This window comes from Solanum dulcamara, chromosome 7 (assembly GCF_947179165.1).
Source record: "Solanum dulcamara chromosome 7, daSolDulc1.2, whole genome shotgun sequence".
NCBI classification, from domain to species: domain Eukaryota; kingdom Viridiplantae; phylum Streptophyta; class Magnoliopsida; order Solanales; family Solanaceae; genus Solanum; species Solanum dulcamara.
In genome coordinates this window covers 18086753-18106749 of record NC_077243.1, presented here as the reverse complement: position 1 = coordinate 18106749, position 19997 = coordinate 18086753, and the positions used below count along the sequence as shown (strand labels likewise).

Below are 19997 nucleotides of genomic sequence, written 5' to 3'. Positions count from 1 at the left end.
TTTGCTCTCATTTCATGTTATAACCTCATTTACAGGGTGCAGGATCTTCTCCAAATTCTGTTGGAACACGAATACATGGCTACACTTCAGGATCAGAATATCAGTATATCATTAGATAAACATAAGAGTATAATGCTATGATATACTTCTTTTTGTTTACTAATTTTTATTTTTCACAGGTACTTCTTTGTTTGGAAAGAATGATACTTCCAAAGCCCTGAAGAAAGGAAGAGGGCTTGGTGGAAGAAAAGCACTTAATGACATCTCAAACTCAGCAAAGCCTTCTTCTCTGCAGGCATCAAAGAAAAATTACTCCACGAGTGTTATTTCCATCGGTAAAGATCTTAATGCCACTAAAAACAAATTTAGTGCTGGGACTAAAGATAACTTTGCCAAAGTACCTGACAAGGGTGGCAGGAAAGCACTCACTGATCTTACAAACTCAAGCAAGCCATCAGCAAAGCAGGGGTCCAAGAAGGGACTTGATAAGAAACTGAGTGCTGCTGCAGCAGCAAATATTCCAACTTCAATAGCTGAAGAAAAATTTCTGCATGATCATGAGAAGTGCATCAAAGCACAGAGGAAGGTGATTGACATGGATTTTTTTCTGAAGGAAGTTGGACTAGACAATGGTATAAAAAAGTGACAATTGAGCAAACTGTGTCTTTTTATTGTTTTATGAAGCAGTTGATGATAATCTGATTTTTGTATGACAGATAGCCCTGTGCAGATATTAGCATCTCCACATGCGTCTAAACTCTCAATGAGGTCAATGGTTAGTAGGATTTTGGTTACTTCTTTTCCCCCATAGCTTTTATCAGTTATTTTTCATACTCATGTAGTCTTATGATGAAATTAGACTTGTTTCTAAACCGCTTATGTTTTTGATTTGTCAATCAGTCTTCGATGTACCTAGAGACCCCTGTGAAGAAGCATTTTGAGGTGGATGAGGTGCCAGAACTGCTGATGTATGATCCGGTTCCTCAATGTGATAAAATGGGAACTTGTGGAGACTCTTCACCTTCTCTGGGATCTCCTATATCACCAAAGCTATCATATATGAACTGGAAAGATGTCAGCGATCCATGTTTCACCTTGATTGGAACACCCAACCGTCCAAAGTATTGACGTGTATTCTTTGAGATGCATGATCCCAAGCACCCTAATTCATTTGTGGTGGGTCATCAGTCAGTTGGCTAAATGACTGTTGAACTTGTTTTGTTCTTTCTGGTTTTGCGGCAAGAGAAGGCAGACTAGCTCCTTTGTCTGACATGATTTTACATTTTCGTCATATTAACTGATGTTTTAGACTCTGGTTTATCCTATTGTAAAACTTAATTTCCTGTTTCAGATGATCATAAATTGCTGGAGTAGTAGTCATTCTACACCTTCTCTTGTTGGACTTTTTGCCTTCTTTTTATTATTTATACTACTATACTCGTTGTCTACAAGGTTGTATAAAATATTGCACCAAGAAACAGCTGCAAGGGCTGGGGATTATGAAATGTCTAAGATTAGAATGACTAGGAATATCCTTTCTTTGTGTGTGTAGCTTCTTAGGAGCAATTTTGATCTGAATTTTCTTTCATCTTCAATTGATTTGTCAAGCATGTTGAAAATAGGAACAGATGTGTGAAAGCTGAAGTAACACTCTGTTGAGGGGTCACTTCAATTCTCATGTTTTATGGAAGCTTCAAATCAATGTTCTGATCAGATATTGGTTATTTTAGTTGTGGGAAATACTGGTAAGAAGTCTGCACGCATCATGGGAAGTAGGTATTCAATGCTCCTAAACATGTATTCCAGACCTCATTTGTAGAATTACACGGAGTATTTTGTTGTAAGACTACAGTATCACATTCTCGCCACTGGACTATATTTCCATCATTTCCCCAGCAGCTTCAATCGTCAAAAACAGGATTAGTTGAGAAATTCTATTAGATGAGGAATTCTTTTTCATACATTTTGCATCTAGTTCTAGCTATTTCTGCACATTTTATTTGACCTGAACAAGATACATGGATCTTTTTGGAAACATAGCTCTTTTATCGCAGAATTAGACATGCTATTAAGGTTGACTTATTTTTCAATCGGGTCATTCAGCATTACCTAAATAGATACTATATTTACATATAAATATCCATACATCGTTACATTTAATTTATGATTAGGAATACGCATCATCGAATTTGTCTTTTACGTATCTCAAGCACCGGCATAACTGAAAGTGATCTTCTTTCAAATAAAGGACCACTTCTCCCGACAACTCTTTTTTAAATTTGACAGTCACTATCCCAAACATCTGTCACGATCCAATTTTTTGAATAAAGATACAGAGTTTTCCTTACTCTCTTAATCAGCTCTCCTTATGGTTGCACTACAGCATAAATAAGGTGGCTTTTCTATCGGTCTTCGTTGATATGAAGTGGTGAATATTATTGTGCCTTCCTTTTGCTTCTGCATTTTCTCCTTTACGTTTAAATTTTTGCAGCAAAGGAGATTGAATTAAGTTACTTTTAACTATGTATTCATTAAGAAAACAAGCTAAATGTTTTCTATTGCCTTGCAAATTATGTTTTCTAAATGTTCATGACCAAATCATATTTCTTTCTCTTGATTTATCTAAAAACGTGTAGCAAACATTCAAATTATTTACATACTTGCATGCTAGTCCAAACAGGAGAAATATAATATCTTATTTTTAATCAGGAGAAGATAATAGATAAACAATTAAAATATTATGCAATAAACAAAACTTAGATTTTTACGTAAGATATGACAAAACAAATTTACTAAAAATTAAAATTAATTGAAATTACTTTAATTGCTAAGAATAAAACCATATAAATCACGTTCGAGATGAGCAAGAGACATCAAAGATTCATTATTCTCAATATTTAACATAACAATATAAGTTTAATTACTAAATTGAAGTTATAAATCCAATACTACCTCTGTCCCATATTAGATGACATCATATTAAAAATGTTTATTCCATATTACTTGATCACTTACTAAATCAAGATAGAATTAGTTAGTTTTTTTCTACTTTACCCTTATAATTAATATGACCTTTTAAATGCAAGCAATTCCCAATATTGACTATTTCTACACTCTATGTATATTGCATTGATATAAAAAAATGGCAAAATGATAAAGTCTTTCAATGTATTAATAATTTCTTAATTATCGTGTAAAATTAGAAGTGCTCATCTAACATGGGACGAAGGTAATACGAAATTAGAGACACTCCCTAATGGATTGTTCTACATTGTGAAATGCTTTTGAAAATAGAGTTATGTTTTAATTGCCACGTACTTGTTGATAATTATATTAATAATAAAATAAACCATAAATTTCTTATTTTCAAGAAAATGAAAAACTTGGTCAATCATTTTGATAGAGTTTAACAAAACTTTGTTTTCTTTTAATTTCTGTTTTCTCTGATATTTGCTTGAAATTTTAAATTTTAACATTTAGATATCTTGTTTTTCACACAGGTTCTGTATAACAAAATTTAATTACTAATTGTAACTTTTAGTGTTTATAAAATTAGCTTAACTAATAATGAAGGATGATCAACTTGATCCTAATTAAAATTCACTTAACTCATTAATTTACTTCCAAAAATGCAAAAAGTTTACTCATTGACCAATATGCCCTTGATTCCGCCTCCCCCAGAACTTTTGCCCTATTTTACACAGTGCTCTCTGAGAAGCAACAAATTCGAGCATAGCCAAGAAAGGAAGAAGAATGAGGCGACAGAGAAAATTGGGATTTTCTGTAAAAGGGTGGTTGCCCATCTCTGCTTTGCCAGTGATTTCTCCATTAATGGAACAAAAAACCAACAACCCTTTGAAATATACAAGAAAAACAAACATTATACCTTCATCCAAACACACGTTAATACTCTTCTCGCTCTTGCTTTTTCTCTTTTTCTTTCTCCTTTCTTTGTGCTGCTGATGTTGTAAAGGGGCTATGATGATTGATTGCTTCCTTTCTGGGCTATGTTCAATCACGGCATTGAGAAAAATTCGACCCGTATCTTGGCAGGGCGACCCGGTTAAGGCTTTGAATAGCAAACTGGTGTCTGCAGCCATGGCGGCGTCGCTTTTCCCTTTTGCTTTGTTAAGAAATACAGCAAATCTGAGCCCTTAATAACCCGTTTCATGGTCTTGAATGGTGAGTCCATTCTCGGGTCGGAAAACCCTTTACGGGTTTGCGTAGAAATTTCAGCTCTGAAGAATTAGGCATCGGAGAAATTGGGATTTTCTGTGAAGGGTGGTTGCCCATCTCTGCATTGCCAGTGATTTCGCCATTGATGACCAAAAAAACCAACAGCCCTTTAATATAAATAAAAAAAATAAAAAAATTAAAAAAATATGGATGAACTTCATCCGAACACATTATACACCCCTAAACTTTTCTTGCTCTTCATCTGTATCTTTGTGCTGCTTCTGATGATGATGATGATGATATGAAGGGGCTGTGATGATTGCTTGCTTCCTTTCTGGGCTTTGTTTAATTACGGCATTGAGAAAAACCCGACCCGTATCTTGGCAGGGCGACCTGGTTAAGGCTTTGAATAGCAAACTGGTGTCTGCAGCCATGGCGGCGTCCCTCTTCTCTTTTGCTTTATTCAAATACAGCTAATCTGAGCCCTCAATAGCCCGTTTCATGGTCTTGGATGGTGAGTCTTCTCGGGTCGGAAAACCAAACAATTTCCCCAACCTTGGAGTTTGGGTATTTCTTTACAGCTTGTTTGGATGCTTGTTACCTTATTTTTATTCTTCGCATTTTGTCTCTGTTTATAATTTAATTATCTTATTTTATTCTTTACCCTACTAGTTGTACCTGTATCCTACTTTCTGTTAGGTTTATCTTTCAAATTATTGATTTTTGACATTATGTAATGACAAAAAATGATACAATGTATTCACACATTATATTCATTAAAATAATATGATACAATACAATATAGTGTCATACATTATGAAACAATAATGTAACAACATCCAAACAGACCCGGTATGCCTTTATGTAGCTAACTGTTGTCTGCAGCCATGTTATGGTCTCCTTCTCTTTTGCTGTGGTACAAATACAGAAAATCTGAGCCTGAATGACCAGTTTCATGGTCTTCAATAGTGAGTTCATTAATGAAGGTTAAAAAATATCCAAAGAGTTTACCCAAATACGGAAGGTTACCCAGAAAGAAAGAAATGAGGCAAAACAGAGGGTAATTGGGACTTTCTCTAAAGGGTGGTTGCTCCCCTCCATTCTGCCATTGATTTTCCTCCATTATCAAACAACCAACAGCCCTTTGTTTTAATGAGAAAAGTAGAAAGAGAAAATGGAAAATGCAAAATGGATTTAACTTATATACACGTCTTTTCTAGTGTATGTGTGTACGTGTGTTTACTGTGTTGATGGAAGGTGCATAAAGAGGCAGTGATGATCATGTTTCTATATCTGCGCTAACCAATTCGGGCATGGAGATGACCAAACCCTTATCTTGGTGTGGCAACACGGTATGGCCTGTGATTGAGACCTCTCTCTCATGCAAACTGTGTTTGCAGCCATGGCGTGGCTGGCTTCTCTTTTGCCTTATCATAAAATACATCTGTGCCTCATTTGTTTGAAAAGAGAGAACAAAAAAGAAACTTTTCCGGGATTTAATTTTATGTTGCACCTGTAATTTTCTGCGACAAGCTATAAATCATCTTGCGGTCTTACTGTAACACCATATTTGTTCACTATTAGCTGATCATAGCCTTGAAAGGATAAAGAATGAGGCATCATAGAGATTGGGATTTTCGTTAAAGGGAGGTTGCTCCTCTGCTATGCCAGTGATTTCCATTGATAACCAAAAAATCAACAGCCCTTTGAAATAAACAAGAAAGAAAAAAAAATTGTCATCCAAACACTCTTTTGGACTAGTTTCAATCATTGCATTGAGATTATTGGACCCCACTTGTGGGATACATTGGGTATGTTGTTTGTTGTTATTGTTTGAGTATATTATTAACAGTTCGCTTGCATGGTTGTTACGTATCGTTTCATAGTGTGTCTGTTCCCTTCAACTCTTTTTCTCTTCTTTTCTTTTTTAATGCTTCCGCGAAGCATTGAATGTTGCCGGTGGGAGCGGTGGAAGCGATGGTGGTGAATATAATCAGTCTACTTGAAAGAGGCGAGATGATGATTTTGGTCAAATTTTAATTCCCTTCTGAGCTGATTAATCAGGCATTTGAGGTTATCTGATCCGTATCTTGGTGGGGCATGCCACCAGATTTTCTGGTGGTTTTTTGCAGCCATGGTGTTGCCGGGACACTCTTTTTGTCTAAAGCTTAAACACAGATCTGAGCCTTACTTTCTGTGTTAGTTTAGGGAAACAAAAGGTTGGGGAAGTGAACAAAGCAAAAACTCAAGAAAGGCAAGAGTGAGGTTACAAAGAGTTTAGGGATTTTTCATTGAAAGGAGGTTGTCTCTCTCTGTACCAGCCGATGATTTCTCCATTACTGTAAGAAACCCAACAATACTTTTGTCAATTTTAACAGAGGGAGTATTATTAACAGACCTTCAGCAAGGGTAAAGCTGCATACACATAACCCTTCTGGACCCCGTTTGTGGGATACACTGGATATGTTGTTGTTGTTGTTTGATTATATTATTAATAGCTCACTTGGTTGGTTTTTACATATCGTTTCAAAGGGTTTCTATGCTACAACAACAACAACCCAGTGAAATCCCATAACGTGAGGTCTGGGGAGGGTAAAGTGTACGCAGATCTTACTCTTACCAAGGTAAGACGTCTGTTTCTGAGAGACCCTCGGCTCAAAAGAATCATAAAAAGAGGTTAGATAAGGCTAAGAAGTTCAAAGCGATATGGAAAAGCAAATAACGAATAACGTAAATAACGAAAGCGACACAGATAAAATAGAGTAATCAAAGTACAGAAAGTAATAGAAAGATAATAACAGAAGTCAGAGCACAATAAATTATAGTGCGCTAATGCGCCTACTAATAGGAAGAATATCGAGACTATGTACTAGCCTTCTACCTTAATATGAGTCCTCCACACCCTCTTATCTAAGGTCATGTCCTCGGTAAGTGTAACTGCGTCATGTCCTGTCTAATCACCTCTCCCCAATATTTCTTCGGCCTATCCCTACTTCTTCTGAAACCATCCATGGCCAACCTCTCACACCTCCGCATTGGGGCATCTATGTCTCTCCTCTTCACGTGCCCAAACCATCTCAATCGCATTTTTCGCATCTTGTCTTTCACCGAGGCCACTCCTACCTTGTCCCGAATAATCTAATTTCTAATCCTATTGCTCCTGGTATGCCCCCACATCCATCTCAACATTCTCATCTCGGCTACTTTCATCTTTTGAATGTGAGAAACTTTAACTGGCCAACACTTCGCTCCATATAACATAGTTGGTCTAACCACCACTTTGTAGAACTTGCCCTTAAGTTGTGGTGGCACCTTCTTGTCACATAGCACACTGGAAGCGAGCCTCCATTTTCATCCACCCTGCCCCAATATGATGTGTGACATCATCATCAATCTCCCCACTGTCTTGCATGATAAACCCAAGGTACTTGAAACTACTTTTTTTTTTGGATGGCCTGGTCATTGAGCCTAACTTTCGTGCCAACCTCCTGAGGTGTCTCATTGAACTTGCACTCTAAGTACTCTGTCTTGGTCCTACTCAGCTTAAACCCTTTAGACTCAATCCTCCAGCTTAGCGTTAACTCCACTACGAGTCTTATCGATCAGGACTATGTCGTCCGCAAAAAGCATACACCATGACACTTTACTTTAAATTTGTCGCGTCAATCCATCCATCACCAAGGCAATTAAAAATGGACTAAGGGCTGATCCTTGATGCAATCCCATCACAACTGGAAAGTGCTCTAAGTCCCCTTCTACTGTCCTTACCCTGGTTTTGGCACCCTCATACATGTCCTTAATCATCCTAATGTACACCACAAGTACACCTTTAGCCTTCAAACATCTCCACAGTATTTCTCGTTGAACTTTATCTTAAGCCTTTTCTAGATCGATGAATACCATATGCAAGTCCCTCTTCCTCTCCCTATACTGCTCCACCAGTCTCCTTATAAGATGAATGGCTTCTGTAATTGAGCGTCCCGGCATAAATTCGAACTTGTTCTCTGAAATAGACACGCCTCTCCTAACCCTCATCTCCACCACTCTTTCCCGCACTTTCATAGTATGGCTTAGAAGCTTGATACCTCTATAGTTGTTGCAGCTCAGGATATCCCCCTTGTTTTTGTATAGAGGGATCATTATGCTTGACCTCCATTCTTCGGGCATCGTCGCTGTCTTAAAGATGACATTAAATAACCTAGTCAGCCACTCCAAACCTACCGAGCTCGCGCTCTTCCAAAATTCCACAGGAATCTCGTCAGGTCCGGTCGCTCTTCTCCAGCGCATACAACGCACAACACCCTTAATGTCTTCGATCGAAATACTCCTGCAACACCCAAAATCGTGAAGCCTCCCTGTATGTTCCACATCTCCCAACACAATCTCTCTGTCCCCTTCTTCATTCAAGAGTTTATGAAAGTACGACAGCCATCTTTGTTTAATGAGGGTCTCCTCTACCAATACTTTTCCATGCTCGTCCTTAATGCACTTCACTTGATCCATATCGCGTGCCCTTCGCTCTCGCACCCTGGCTAGCTTGAACAATTTCCTATCCCCATCTTTCTCTTCTAGTTCAGCATTAAGATGTTCAAAAGCTGCCGTTTTTGTCATCGAAACCGCCAACTTCGCCTCCTTCCTCGCTATCTTATAAAGTTCCCTATTTGTCCACTTCTCCACCTCATCCTTGCTTTCTATCAGCTTCGCATACACTATCTTCTTTTAAAGATCTGGCTGGAGCATTGATGTTGCTGGTGGGAGCGGTGGAAGTGATGGTGGTGAGTATAATCAGACTGCTTGCAAAAGGCGATGATGACTTTTTTTCAAATTTTAATTTGCTTCTAAGCTGATTAATCGGGCATTTGAGGTTATCTGACACATATAGGGGCAGGGCATGCTCCCAGATTTTCTGGTGGTTTTTGCAGCCATGGCATGGTTGGACTCTTTTTAATTGAGCTTAACGCACATCTGAGCCTCACTTTCTCTGTCAGTTTAGGAAAACAAAAGGTTTGGGAAATGAATAAAGCAAAAGCTCCAAAGGGAAAGAATGAGGCTACAGAGAGTTCAGAATTTTTTCATTGAAAGGGTGGTTGCCTCTCTCTGCATCAGCCAATGATTTCTCTATTTCTGTAAGAACCCCAACAACCCTTTTATCAATTTTAACAGAGGGATTAATATTAACAGTTTGTTTGGATGGTTGTTTACATATCGTTTCAAATGGTTTCTATACCCCCTCCATGCCATGCTAATACAATGCATTCTCTTTTCTCTAATGCTTCTGGCGGAGCATCGAGTGCTGCTGGTGGGGGTGGTGGAAGTTGTGGGCGAGTATAATCTCGGTGGCTTGAAAGAGGCAATGATGATTTCGTCAATTTTTAATTCCCTTTTGAGCTGATTAATCCGGCATTCGGGACAATCTAACACGTATCTTGGCGGGGCATGTTTCCACACTTTCTGGTGATTTTTGAAGCTCACACTGTTGTTGGACTCTTCTTGTTGCCCGAGCTTAACATAGATCTGAGTCTCACTTACTCTGTATCAATTGGGAAAATATTATTTAGGGTTTGTTTGGTATTGGAGACGAGTTATGTAGGTGCTGGTGAGTATAATTGGCTGCTTGAAAGAGGGTGATGATTTTTGTCAATTTTTATTCCTCTCTGAGCTGATTAATCTGGCATTTGAGGTTATTGTACCCGTATCTTGGTGTGGCTTGCTCCCAGATTTCTGGTGGTTATTGCAATTTGCAGCCATGGCGTGGCTGGACTCTTTTTTGCCTGAGCTTAAGCACAGATCTGAGCCTCAATTTACTGGACGCCATTACTTAAGAAACCCAATTACCCTTTTGTCAATTTTAGTGGAGGTAGTATTATAACAGCTTCAGGGTACCATATAATCGAAAGTTCAGGGAAATGAACAAGGCAAAAAGCTCAGAAGGGAAATACAGAGGTTACAGAGAGTTTGGGATTTTCATTGAAAGGGTGGTTGCCTCTGTCTGCATCAGCCAATCGTTTCTCCATTACTGTAAGAACTAAGAACCCCAAGAGTCCGGAACTTGTTTGAGCCACAAAGAGACAAGATTGACACAAGTAAGCCACATTTTTAGAATGTAACTAAAATAGGCTTAGTGGAACTTTTTTTTCTGTTTTATCAAATTTTCAAACGGCACTTTTTTTTCCCGTTTTATCAAAATTTTCAAACGGCAGACGTTAAATTTGTTAACACCTAAATTTTGATATAAAACGGAAGTTTTTCTTCCACTTTATAAACGGAAGATTTTCTTCCACTTTATGAAGTGGAAGTTTTTCCACTTTATAAGAAAAAATTACTTCACCAAAACTTTTCACTTTCTTCTTCACATTTCACACATTTCGAGGAGTGGATTATGTATAATGACGAATCGTTGACCAACTTTTTGAGGGCTCAAAAATGACTACATAGATCAAATCAAGCTAACTGTGCTTGAAATCTATGTTAGGAAGGAGCCTAGGACTAGTTGACGACGTTCTCCTTTACCGTATGATGTCCATGAAAATATTATCCCCAAAATATTTTATATAATCTAGGCAAACATTATGGGGGTAGGGGTAGGGTTGGGGAGAAGGAGTGTTGCGTGTGGTGGGAATAGGGGTGGGGTGTGTGTTGGAAGGTGGGGAGGAAATAATTATTGTGGAATTCCATTCGTGGTACTAGTAGGGAAGTCATTTTCCTTATTTTAAGGAACTTGTTTAAAATTTTGAACAACCAAACATGCGACAATTGGAAAGCATTTTCTGGAAAATAATTTTCTGTACCAAACACACCCTTAGGGTTCGTTTGGTTTGGAGACAAGTTATGCAGGTGGATGAGTATAATTGACGGCTTGAAAGAGGCAATGATGATTTTTTAAAATCTTTTATTCCCTCATGAGCTCACTAGCAGGGATTATCCGACCTGTATCTTTGCGGAGCTTGCCCCCAGAGTCTGGTGGTTCTTGCAGCCATGGCGTTGTTGGAATCTTTTGCTGAGCTTAAACAAAGCAAAAGCTCAGAAGTGAAAGAATGAGACTACAGGGAGTTTAGGATTTCTGTTGAAAGGGTGGTTGCCTCTCTCTGCATTTGCCAATGATTTCTCCATTAGTGTAAGAATCCAAACATCCCTTTTATCAATCTTACCGAGGAAGTACTATTAAGGGTTTCATACCCTTCCATGCTAACTATGCTAATACCATTCATTTGTTTTTTCATATGCTTCCGCTGGACTGTTGAATGTTGTCGGTGGTGGCAGTGGAAGTGGTGAGTATATTCAAATGGCTTGAAAGAGATGATAAGAGGCGATGATGATTTTGTCAAATTACTATCCTCTTTTGAGCTAATTAATTGTGCATTTGAGTATCTGACCCGTATCTTGGCAGGGCATACTCCCAGATTTTCTGATTGTTTTTGCAGCCATGGCATTGTCGGACTCTTGTTTTGCCCCAGCTTAATACAGCTCTGAGCCCCATTTTCTCTATGTCAGTCTGGAAAGTGTTCTATATATAGGGTTTGTTTGGTTAGAGACTGATTTGAGTTCTGCAGATGATGGTGAGTATAATTGATGGCTTGAAAGAGGCGATGATGATTTTTTAAATCTTTTATACCTTTGTGAGCTTATCATTCGGACATTTGAGATTATCCTATCCATATCTTGGCGGGGCATGCCCCAGAGTTTCTCGTGGTTATTGCAGCCTACTAGTTTGAGATGAGATGTAGTTGTTGATGTTGTCTTGGGTAATGGAAGGATTTGACCTCGTGACTTGCTAATTCTCAAGTTGATTTCTCTCCTTGTCCATTCATGGAGCTCAAAAACCCTTATATTTATTCACTGATTTTTACCATGGTGTTCTAGTAGTGGATACAGCTTTATGACCGGATATAGATTTGGAATGGACTTTTGATAGGCAAAAATTAATGTGCAATTGGTTGGGGGTGCAAAATGCAAAGAACTCTAAAAATAGTGAAAATCTCATTAGTTTGAGTCAGAGGCTGCAGTGAAAGCAGAGAACGGTGGGGAGTTTCAATGATTTTGCCACTGCCATTCTTGGCCTCTGATGATCATTCATGAAAAAACTTTATGAATGCAAAGCCACCCTTTGGTGAAAATATATATTACCTCTCATTTTTCTTTTCTTCCTACTCCCTCTGGTCCATTTAATCTGCAATGAGCATGTGAAGATTTTGTCTTATGTTTAATCAGACATTGTTATCTTGAGCTGAAAAAACTATATCTTTGCGTGACAGCTCAGATAGGTCTGTGAGATATTGGAGAAAAATCCTTTTTCTTGGTCCTTCTGTTTCATTAGGCTAGCTGATGCCCGCAGCCATGTCAGTTTTGGAAGCATTTGGGTTTTGTCTTAGTAAAGGTGAATCTGAGCCTACCTGATTTCATTGATTTTATTAAAAGTATGTGGTTCTTGTGACAATGCAGGAATTCCTAAGGGAGTTTGCTATGCTTCTTTGGGAGTTCCATTGGCAATGAAAACCCTTTGGTTCTATTGTCATCGCCAGCCCTTGCACCAGGAATTGCTGATCTCATGCATTTTCTTTTTCTTTTTGTTTATTGCTTCCCCTCGGAGTATTTAGTGCTTCTGGTGGCGGTGAGTATAATTAACATCTTAAAAGAGGCGAGTGATGATTTTATCAATCTTTATTCCCTTGAACTTATTAATCTGGCATTTGAGATTATTTGATCAGTATCATGATGGGGCATGCTGCCAGGTCTCCCTTGGTGGTTTTGCAGCCATGGCGGCACCAGAATCTCCTTTTGCCCGAGCTATAACATAGATCTGAACCTCAATTTGTTCAAAAATGGAAATATTTATGCTGATCTTGGAACTCCTGCCAAATTCTCGGCAGCAGAAGTTACTCTGGTCCAAGGAAAAAAAAACATGCTTTGGTTGATCTATTTATCTGTTAACTCTTTGACCGAGGTGACCCTCTCTGTCATTCTTTGCTGTCAATGATAACTTATATAAAAAAATTCAATTATAGAACCACTCTTATGGTTAAAATGCACATGACCTCCATACTTTTCTTCCTCTCTTACTCCTTCAGTTCCATTTATAAACAATGGGGTGGTGAAGAATTTGGTTTCTGTAAAGTTGAATCAGACATAATCTTCTCCTGAGATGAAAAAACTGTATCTTGGTGTGGCAGCTCAGATGGGCTGTGAGAAATTGGTGGAACTTTTCTTTTTTGGCGTTTCTTATCTGTCTCATAAGGCTTACTGATGCGTGCAGCGATGACATGCTTTTGTTTTTTTGTCTGAGAGAAGGCAAATCTGTTTCCCTTTACCTTGATTGTGCTAAAAAGAATGAGGCCATTACTGATGCTTGCAGCCTTCATTTTTGGTGGTTGTGCTGTTCCTCTGAAATTTGATTGTCTATTTACACTTTTGTTCTTTTTTGATCAACGAGCCTTGCATCAGGAAATGATAATGATGACGATCATAAAAATCAGTCCTCGGAGGCCATGTGCATCTTAATGATGGCATTGACTATATGAACCTTTATGTCATTCTTCTCTAAAATCCTGAACTTAGTGAATGAAGCTGTGGTAATCTTATCCAGCAAGCTTGAATTTTGAAGTCAGAGACATTTGAGCTGATTTTTATATTTACTTGGCAAATTTTGGGGGAACTTTTGAGTCGGTTTTATTTCTCTCTCATAAAGCTTCTGCTATTTGCAGCTTTGTCAGATTAGCCTTTTTCTGACAGTTTAGACAAATCCATGCCTCATTTCTGTGCAACTCTCCGTTCCTCCTACAATCCGGTAGATTCTTTTTTCCTGGTCCCGAGGTATCTGCATTTTACATATTTATCTCCCTCTTATTACGAGACCAAAAATATATGAATCTGGATCTGCATTAACCATTCAGTTCCATTTGTCCCATCTCATCCAATGTTGAATATTTCCGGGACTTTTCTAACACTAGAAGTTCCCTGCATTTTTAACTGACTCCATAGGCACTGGACTTAATGCAAGGGTACTAACGTGACTAAGTCTTTATCTCTGTTTTTCAATTGAAGTGCATGTGTTTATCCCCTAATTTGATGCCCTTTTCTATATCTTGATAGTCCAAAAATTCCGAGGCTATGAAGATTATCTTAAAAAAGACTGAAAAACATTTGAGTTAATTCCAAGGCCTGGCTTGGCAAAGACAACCTTGAAGGTCTGTGAAGGAGGATGAGAAATAATAAGTTTCTTGTAGTCCCTTCTCACGAGGCAACCAATCTTTGCAGCCATGGCTGTTTTAGCTCTGCGCTTTGATTAAATAGGCGAAAATCTGAGTCTCCTTACCTCAGTTTAACTTACGTTTCATGATTTGATCACTGAAACAGTATATGTTGGGAGCTTTCTTGAATTTGATCTAAAAATTAAGTTATTGCTTTTCAGTGTTAAACTGATTTTATTTTTTTCAAAGATGTGGTGGGATAATTCGGTTTTCATGAAAAGAGTGGCAAACAATGGCATGGTCTCGAGTTTTGATGCCTTCATGTCTCCACTAATTCATTTCTGAAATTTGATGACTGGTCCCAAACAAGAGTTGATTGCAAACACAGGTGACGGTGAATGTTGATAGTAAAGTAAAACTACTTTTAGTTTCAATTGAGAAGTCTATCTAAAGTATGATCAGTAATAAACATGGCATATTGGTCTTTCTTTTTCATTTTCAGTTACCCTACTGTTAAGCAGTACTAACTTCTATACATCATGAGTATATTTCTTATAAAGAAGCCCTCATATTGGCTATGCATGGTTCTTCTGTATTGTTCTAGCACTCTTTTGTAAGTTGGAATGTCTTCAAGTCTTAATATCACGGGACTTCTACTTGACATGCTCAAAGCCCCTTGTTGCAAGGTCTTCAGCATCTTGAAGACAAGAAGTTACAGGTATTAGTACTACCTGCTGTTATGATAAATTGTTAGGTGAAGGATGAAGCTAGATTCTAGTATGCCTAAGTATTAAAATGCTGAACTTTTGCCTTAGAATTCTAAGAGGTCAATCTTTCTCACGCTCTTGCTAGCAGTGCCTTGATTCTTCACTAATAATCACTGGACATTTAGCTGCAGCAGGTGTAAAATAGGGAGGGAGGGGTATTGAGAATTAGTATTATTTTAATTTCGTTGTATTAGAATATTTGATGTTTAGACTTCTCTTTTTGCATTGTTCTGTAGCATATGATATTTGGAACTGTTCTTCTCTATTTTTGGAATAGCCTCGGTCAAGCCTAACAGCATCAAGGAAGCATGTGAAAGCTGGTGTTCATGGGAAGTTGGAAAATCCATCACAAAGGTTTGGGAAATGGTACCTGCTGCTATATTTTGGTGCATCTGGAATGAATGGAATCGTAGATGTTTTGATGAGATTTCAACACCTACACATGTACTCAAAGCAAAATGCTTACTGTTTTTGTTTAGTTGGCTCCAACAGGCCCTTGTAATTCTTGCTTGCTTCTTCTGGATGCCTTTAATGAATTACCCTTGCTTCATCAAAAAAGTATTGCAGGTCAAACCGAAAATCCCCAAGAAATATTCTTCTTTTTTGATCTGAGTTGCTCATCCTGATGCTGTAGTTTTTTTGGAGGAGATCAGCTGAAGACTATAGCTGAGTGCAAACTACATCTTCTTGGCGTATGGACAGAAAATAAATTGCTTCATGATACTTAATTATTTGGGCTTAAAGACATAGTATCATGATGTTTGACCATTTTCTTGATCTTGTCCAAATCTTGCAGACTCCATTGGAGATAAAGAGAAGGAACACTTACCATGGACCATGGTCTGCTGTGGCTGTAAAAAGTAAACTCTTTGACCTTCACTCAACAACAAAACATTACAGAGAGTTATGTGATATTGCTGTATTTTAGTGCATGAAGTTGTCATTTGCATAATGATATGCATGGTACTTCAGGACATGGAGAATTTATTAACAATGGTTTGTGAGTTCTGCTTCACCTCTATTTTCATGTGTATCTTCATTTTCACCTACTATTTTCTGAAATTCTGTGCGTGTTAATGAGCAATCGTTTGTAATCATCAATTGATACGTGGAACCCTAGGATGTTCTATGGCTGTGAGTTAACGAAGTGAAATTTGACTCTCAATGAGTTTGAAATATTATTGTTGCTTTTTGGTTATATTGAGGATTACTATAAACTGGCATGTCAATATGGTACTGTGAACATTGCTATGGCCTGTTCATTCATCTTTTTCTTGATACGCTAACTGTTGCCATTGACATTTATCAAATTAGGTGTCCATGTTTACATATCTATTGCTTAAACTCCAAAATTTTACACACACAAAAAAAACCTTGTTTGTTCAACCATCTTTGTTAGCTGTTATTTCTATTTCAACTTGTGGTTTGACCCAATACCAAGAAAAAGGAGCATTCTTTGGTGCCTTATTTGTTGGAACAAATGACTCACAAATTAATGTGAACAAAGCTAGGAAGAATGGGAAGTGAACATATGCTTATTTGCAATGTATGTTCAACCTAAAATCTTCTATGTTAAAGAAACTTATAATTTAATTTTAACAACTGGATTAGAGTTTCATTGGTAATTTTAGGATAAAGCTTCATACGATGTGATAATGTTTTTGTTTTTAAGACCACTAAAAGCATAATCAGAAATTTATGCAGTAGACATCAAAGAGGTAGTAACAACTTAAAGTAAGTAAGATTTTTTTTAGGAAATAAAACCAGTATTGTTCTTGAAAATTATATTCTAAAATTTTCTAATTCAAAAGTAGTAACATCTTTGTTGTCCATATGCATTTTCTTTTTTTGAGTAGGTAGAGATGATTGTGGGTGTTTTTGATGACCCTTTTTAGTTGTTCACAACGGTCAGATCGATACTTTAATTTATTTAATGACCAGATAGACACCTCTACCCGACATAGGTGTGTTGACAGAGTAGATGAGGAATTTGATTAAATATTTGTTTCGATCCTATGAGATTTTTCTGGAGGTTGAAATGTTCAATGTCCTTTAATGATGAATGGATATTTGAAGAAGTGTGAGGAAGATGGTGAAAATGTGGGGCATATATAATTTAAATAAAAGGTGTGTTTTCAAATATTTAAATGTTATTTTAAAATATTTGAAGAATCTATACCCTATTTATAGTCAAATTTAAGTGTTTTGACCTCGTGCTCTGGACACTCTCACATAAATTATGATAGAGGAAGTAGTTGTTTGCCTTCAACCTTTTGCTAAGAAAAGATATTTTTATATCTTCATTCAAGACTTGAGAATTTAAGGATTTTTGACACTATTTGTGTTGGCACTTCAAGGGTTTCCATGCCCTTCCATGCTATAATGCTAATACCATGCTATTTTCAGTTTCTTTCTTTCTTTTGTGCCTTCACCGGAGCATTTAATTCTGCTGGTGGTCATGGTTAGTAGAATTAGTGTTTTTAAAGAGGCGATGATGATTTATGTGATTGTTTCATGGGAAAACGGTCAAATTTGCTCCTCTACTATTCAAAAAAGATTAATTTTGCCTTCTGAGCTTATTAGTTGGTCATTTGAGATTATCCGACCTGTATCTTGGTGGGGCATGCCCCATTTTTTTCTGGTGTTTTTTTTAGCTATGGTGTCGTCGGATCTCTTTTTGCTTGAGCTATAACACAGATCCGAGCCTCAATTTCTGAGAAAATGGAAGTACTTGGCCGAACTCCAGCCAATTCCTTAGCTGCTGAACTTTCTCAGGTACATCCTCTTTACCGGGGAAAAGCTCAAAAGGCAGAGATGAGGTTACAGAGACTCAGAGAGTTCAGGATTTTTGTTGAAATGGGTGGTTGCCTTCTCTGCATTAGCCTATGATTTCTCCATTACTGTCAGAAGGCCAACAACCCTTTCTTTGCTCTTTTTGATTAAGGAGCGGTCTCAAAAATATCTATCTGTGGCATATACAGCCAAACCTCTATATAACAGTCAATACTCTCTAACAACATTTTGCTATAGCAGCAACCTCTATATAACAGTCAATACTCTCTAACAACATTTTGCTATAGCAGCTAAAAATTGTTCGGATAAGTGACTGTTGTAGAGAGATTAGACTGTATTCCTTTTCAGAGAGAGTATCAATCAATATGCATTTGGAGTTTGGACATATTTGTGTTGAAACTTAAAGGGGTTTTCCTGGCCTTGCATGATGTATGCTAAAACCATGTTTATTTGTCCGTCTTTCTTTCTTTCTTTTATGCTATCGCCTCTTTGCTGGAGCATTTAATGCTGCCAACGGTTGTGACTGAGTATAATCGGCAGTTAAAAGAGGCAGAGATGAATTTTGTGATCTATTCATTCCCTTTTGAGCATATTAATTGGGCATTTGAGGTTCTCCGACCCATATCTTGGTGGGATATGATCGTAGATTTTCCTGGTGGTATTTGCAGCCATGACATTGTCGGATCTCTTTTCTCCTGAGCTGTAACACAGATACGAGCCTCAATTTCTGGGAAAATGGAAATATTTGACCCGATTTTGGAACTCCAGCAAATTCTCAGCTGCTGATTGCTCAGTTACGGTGTCTTTACAGGCAAAAAGCTCAGAAGGGAGAGAATGAGGCTATACAGAGTTACAGTAATGGAGAAATCCTAGGCTAATACAGAGAGAGGCATATACAGTGATATATCTATTACAGGCATCCTCCATAATAACAATTCGCCATAGCTGCTAAGAAATATCTAGAAAAATGTCGTCGTTATAGAGAAGTTTGACTGTATTCCCTTTCAGAGGGAGTAAATTAGTATGCATTTGGAGTTTGGACAATATTTGTATATTGTTCTGTTCTTTGTTGTTAATTCTCCCTTAGTTAATAGAGTGTTATTTTGAGGCTTGATTGTTGGTTTTGAGTATTTTTTTTAGTGATGTTTGAACTTGTCCAATAGTCTTAGTCTTGTTTTACTTATTTATGTGTTAATATAATTGCTATTGTATAGATCTGTTCAAAGCTTATCTTATTGATGATTCATTTGAATTTTTCAGCAAGTTATTGCAATTTTATAAATATTCTTGTATTAAATCCTTTTTGCCAATTGTTTGCACTGTTCTTGTTTTATTTTTACTGTTCTAGTGTTTTGGTTACATAAATTTTTCTTGATGGTCTGTTATGTTGCTATATCTTTGCAATTCACTGATTTTCCTTGGTTAGAAGTTTTAATTTTTTTTGTTACTAGTGATTATGTTAATTTTTCAATGATTCTATCATCTTGTTTGTTAGTTATACTGTTGGTGATGGAATTTTTGAGTTATTCTTTTTTATCATTTGTTTTTTTGATAACAAGTTGAAAATGACCAATGAAAAAATTTCTCCGTCGATTTTCTAGGCCTTCTCATTTTAAAAGACTGAAATTTTAATTTAAATTTACATTGCACATTATACATTATAAGTTGAAGGTTTTGAACTCCGGTAATGCTACTATCATTTTTCATTTTTTGAATCTAATACATGTTCATTAGGTTGGTTTGATTATGTAGTGTTTGTTTAGAATGTTGTATATTTCTTTTACTATTTGTTATGCCTCATTTTCTGCCATGCTTTGATATTGCTTTAACTTTTTGTGCAATTTTTTATTTTTTATTATTTGTCTTATTCTTACACACATACCGTTTGGCTGTTTTATCAGCTACTAGTGTACTATTCTTTTTTTTTTGTGGTTGCTTTATTTGACATTTTGTTTATTATATATAGTTATGTGATTAAGTATACTTTTTCACTTTGTGCAGGGTATGTATCTTTTTCAATAATTTGTTTATCATGATTTTTATAGATCTATCTTGACCACTATTAAAGTTGCTCTTT

The 19997-nt window shown here is 37.1% G+C and overlaps 1 protein-coding gene and 1 long non-coding RNA gene across 8 annotated transcripts; both read left to right on the top strand.

Annotated features, from left to right (window-relative positions):
• Positions 1–166: 166 nt before the first annotated feature.
• On the top strand, positions 167–1385 carry LOC129894576 (uncharacterized; the record flags this gene model as incomplete). Its single annotated transcript, XM_055970274.1, has 3 exons — positions 167–632; positions 717–775; positions 901–1385. Coding segments are annotated over 3 exons (753 nt in total), but the record flags the coding sequence as incomplete, so codon positions are not given.
• Positions 1386–10798: 9413 nt separating this feature from the next.
• LOC129894318 (uncharacterized) lies at positions 10799–19034 on the top strand. 7 transcript variants are annotated; one of them, XR_008767665.1, is made up of 3 exons: positions 10799–15819; positions 15924–15987; positions 17903–19034. It is a non-coding gene; the product is annotated as an uncharacterized LOC129894318 (long non-coding RNA). The 7 variants fall into 7 exon arrangements; XR_008767662.1 differs by lacking the exon at positions 17903–19034 and having other exon boundaries at positions 10799–11290; positions 11437–15819; positions 15924–16142; XR_008767666.1 differs by lacking the exon at positions 17903–19034 and having other exon boundaries at positions 10799–13957; positions 14965–15819; positions 15924–16142.
• Positions 19035–19997: the final 963 nt, after the last annotated feature.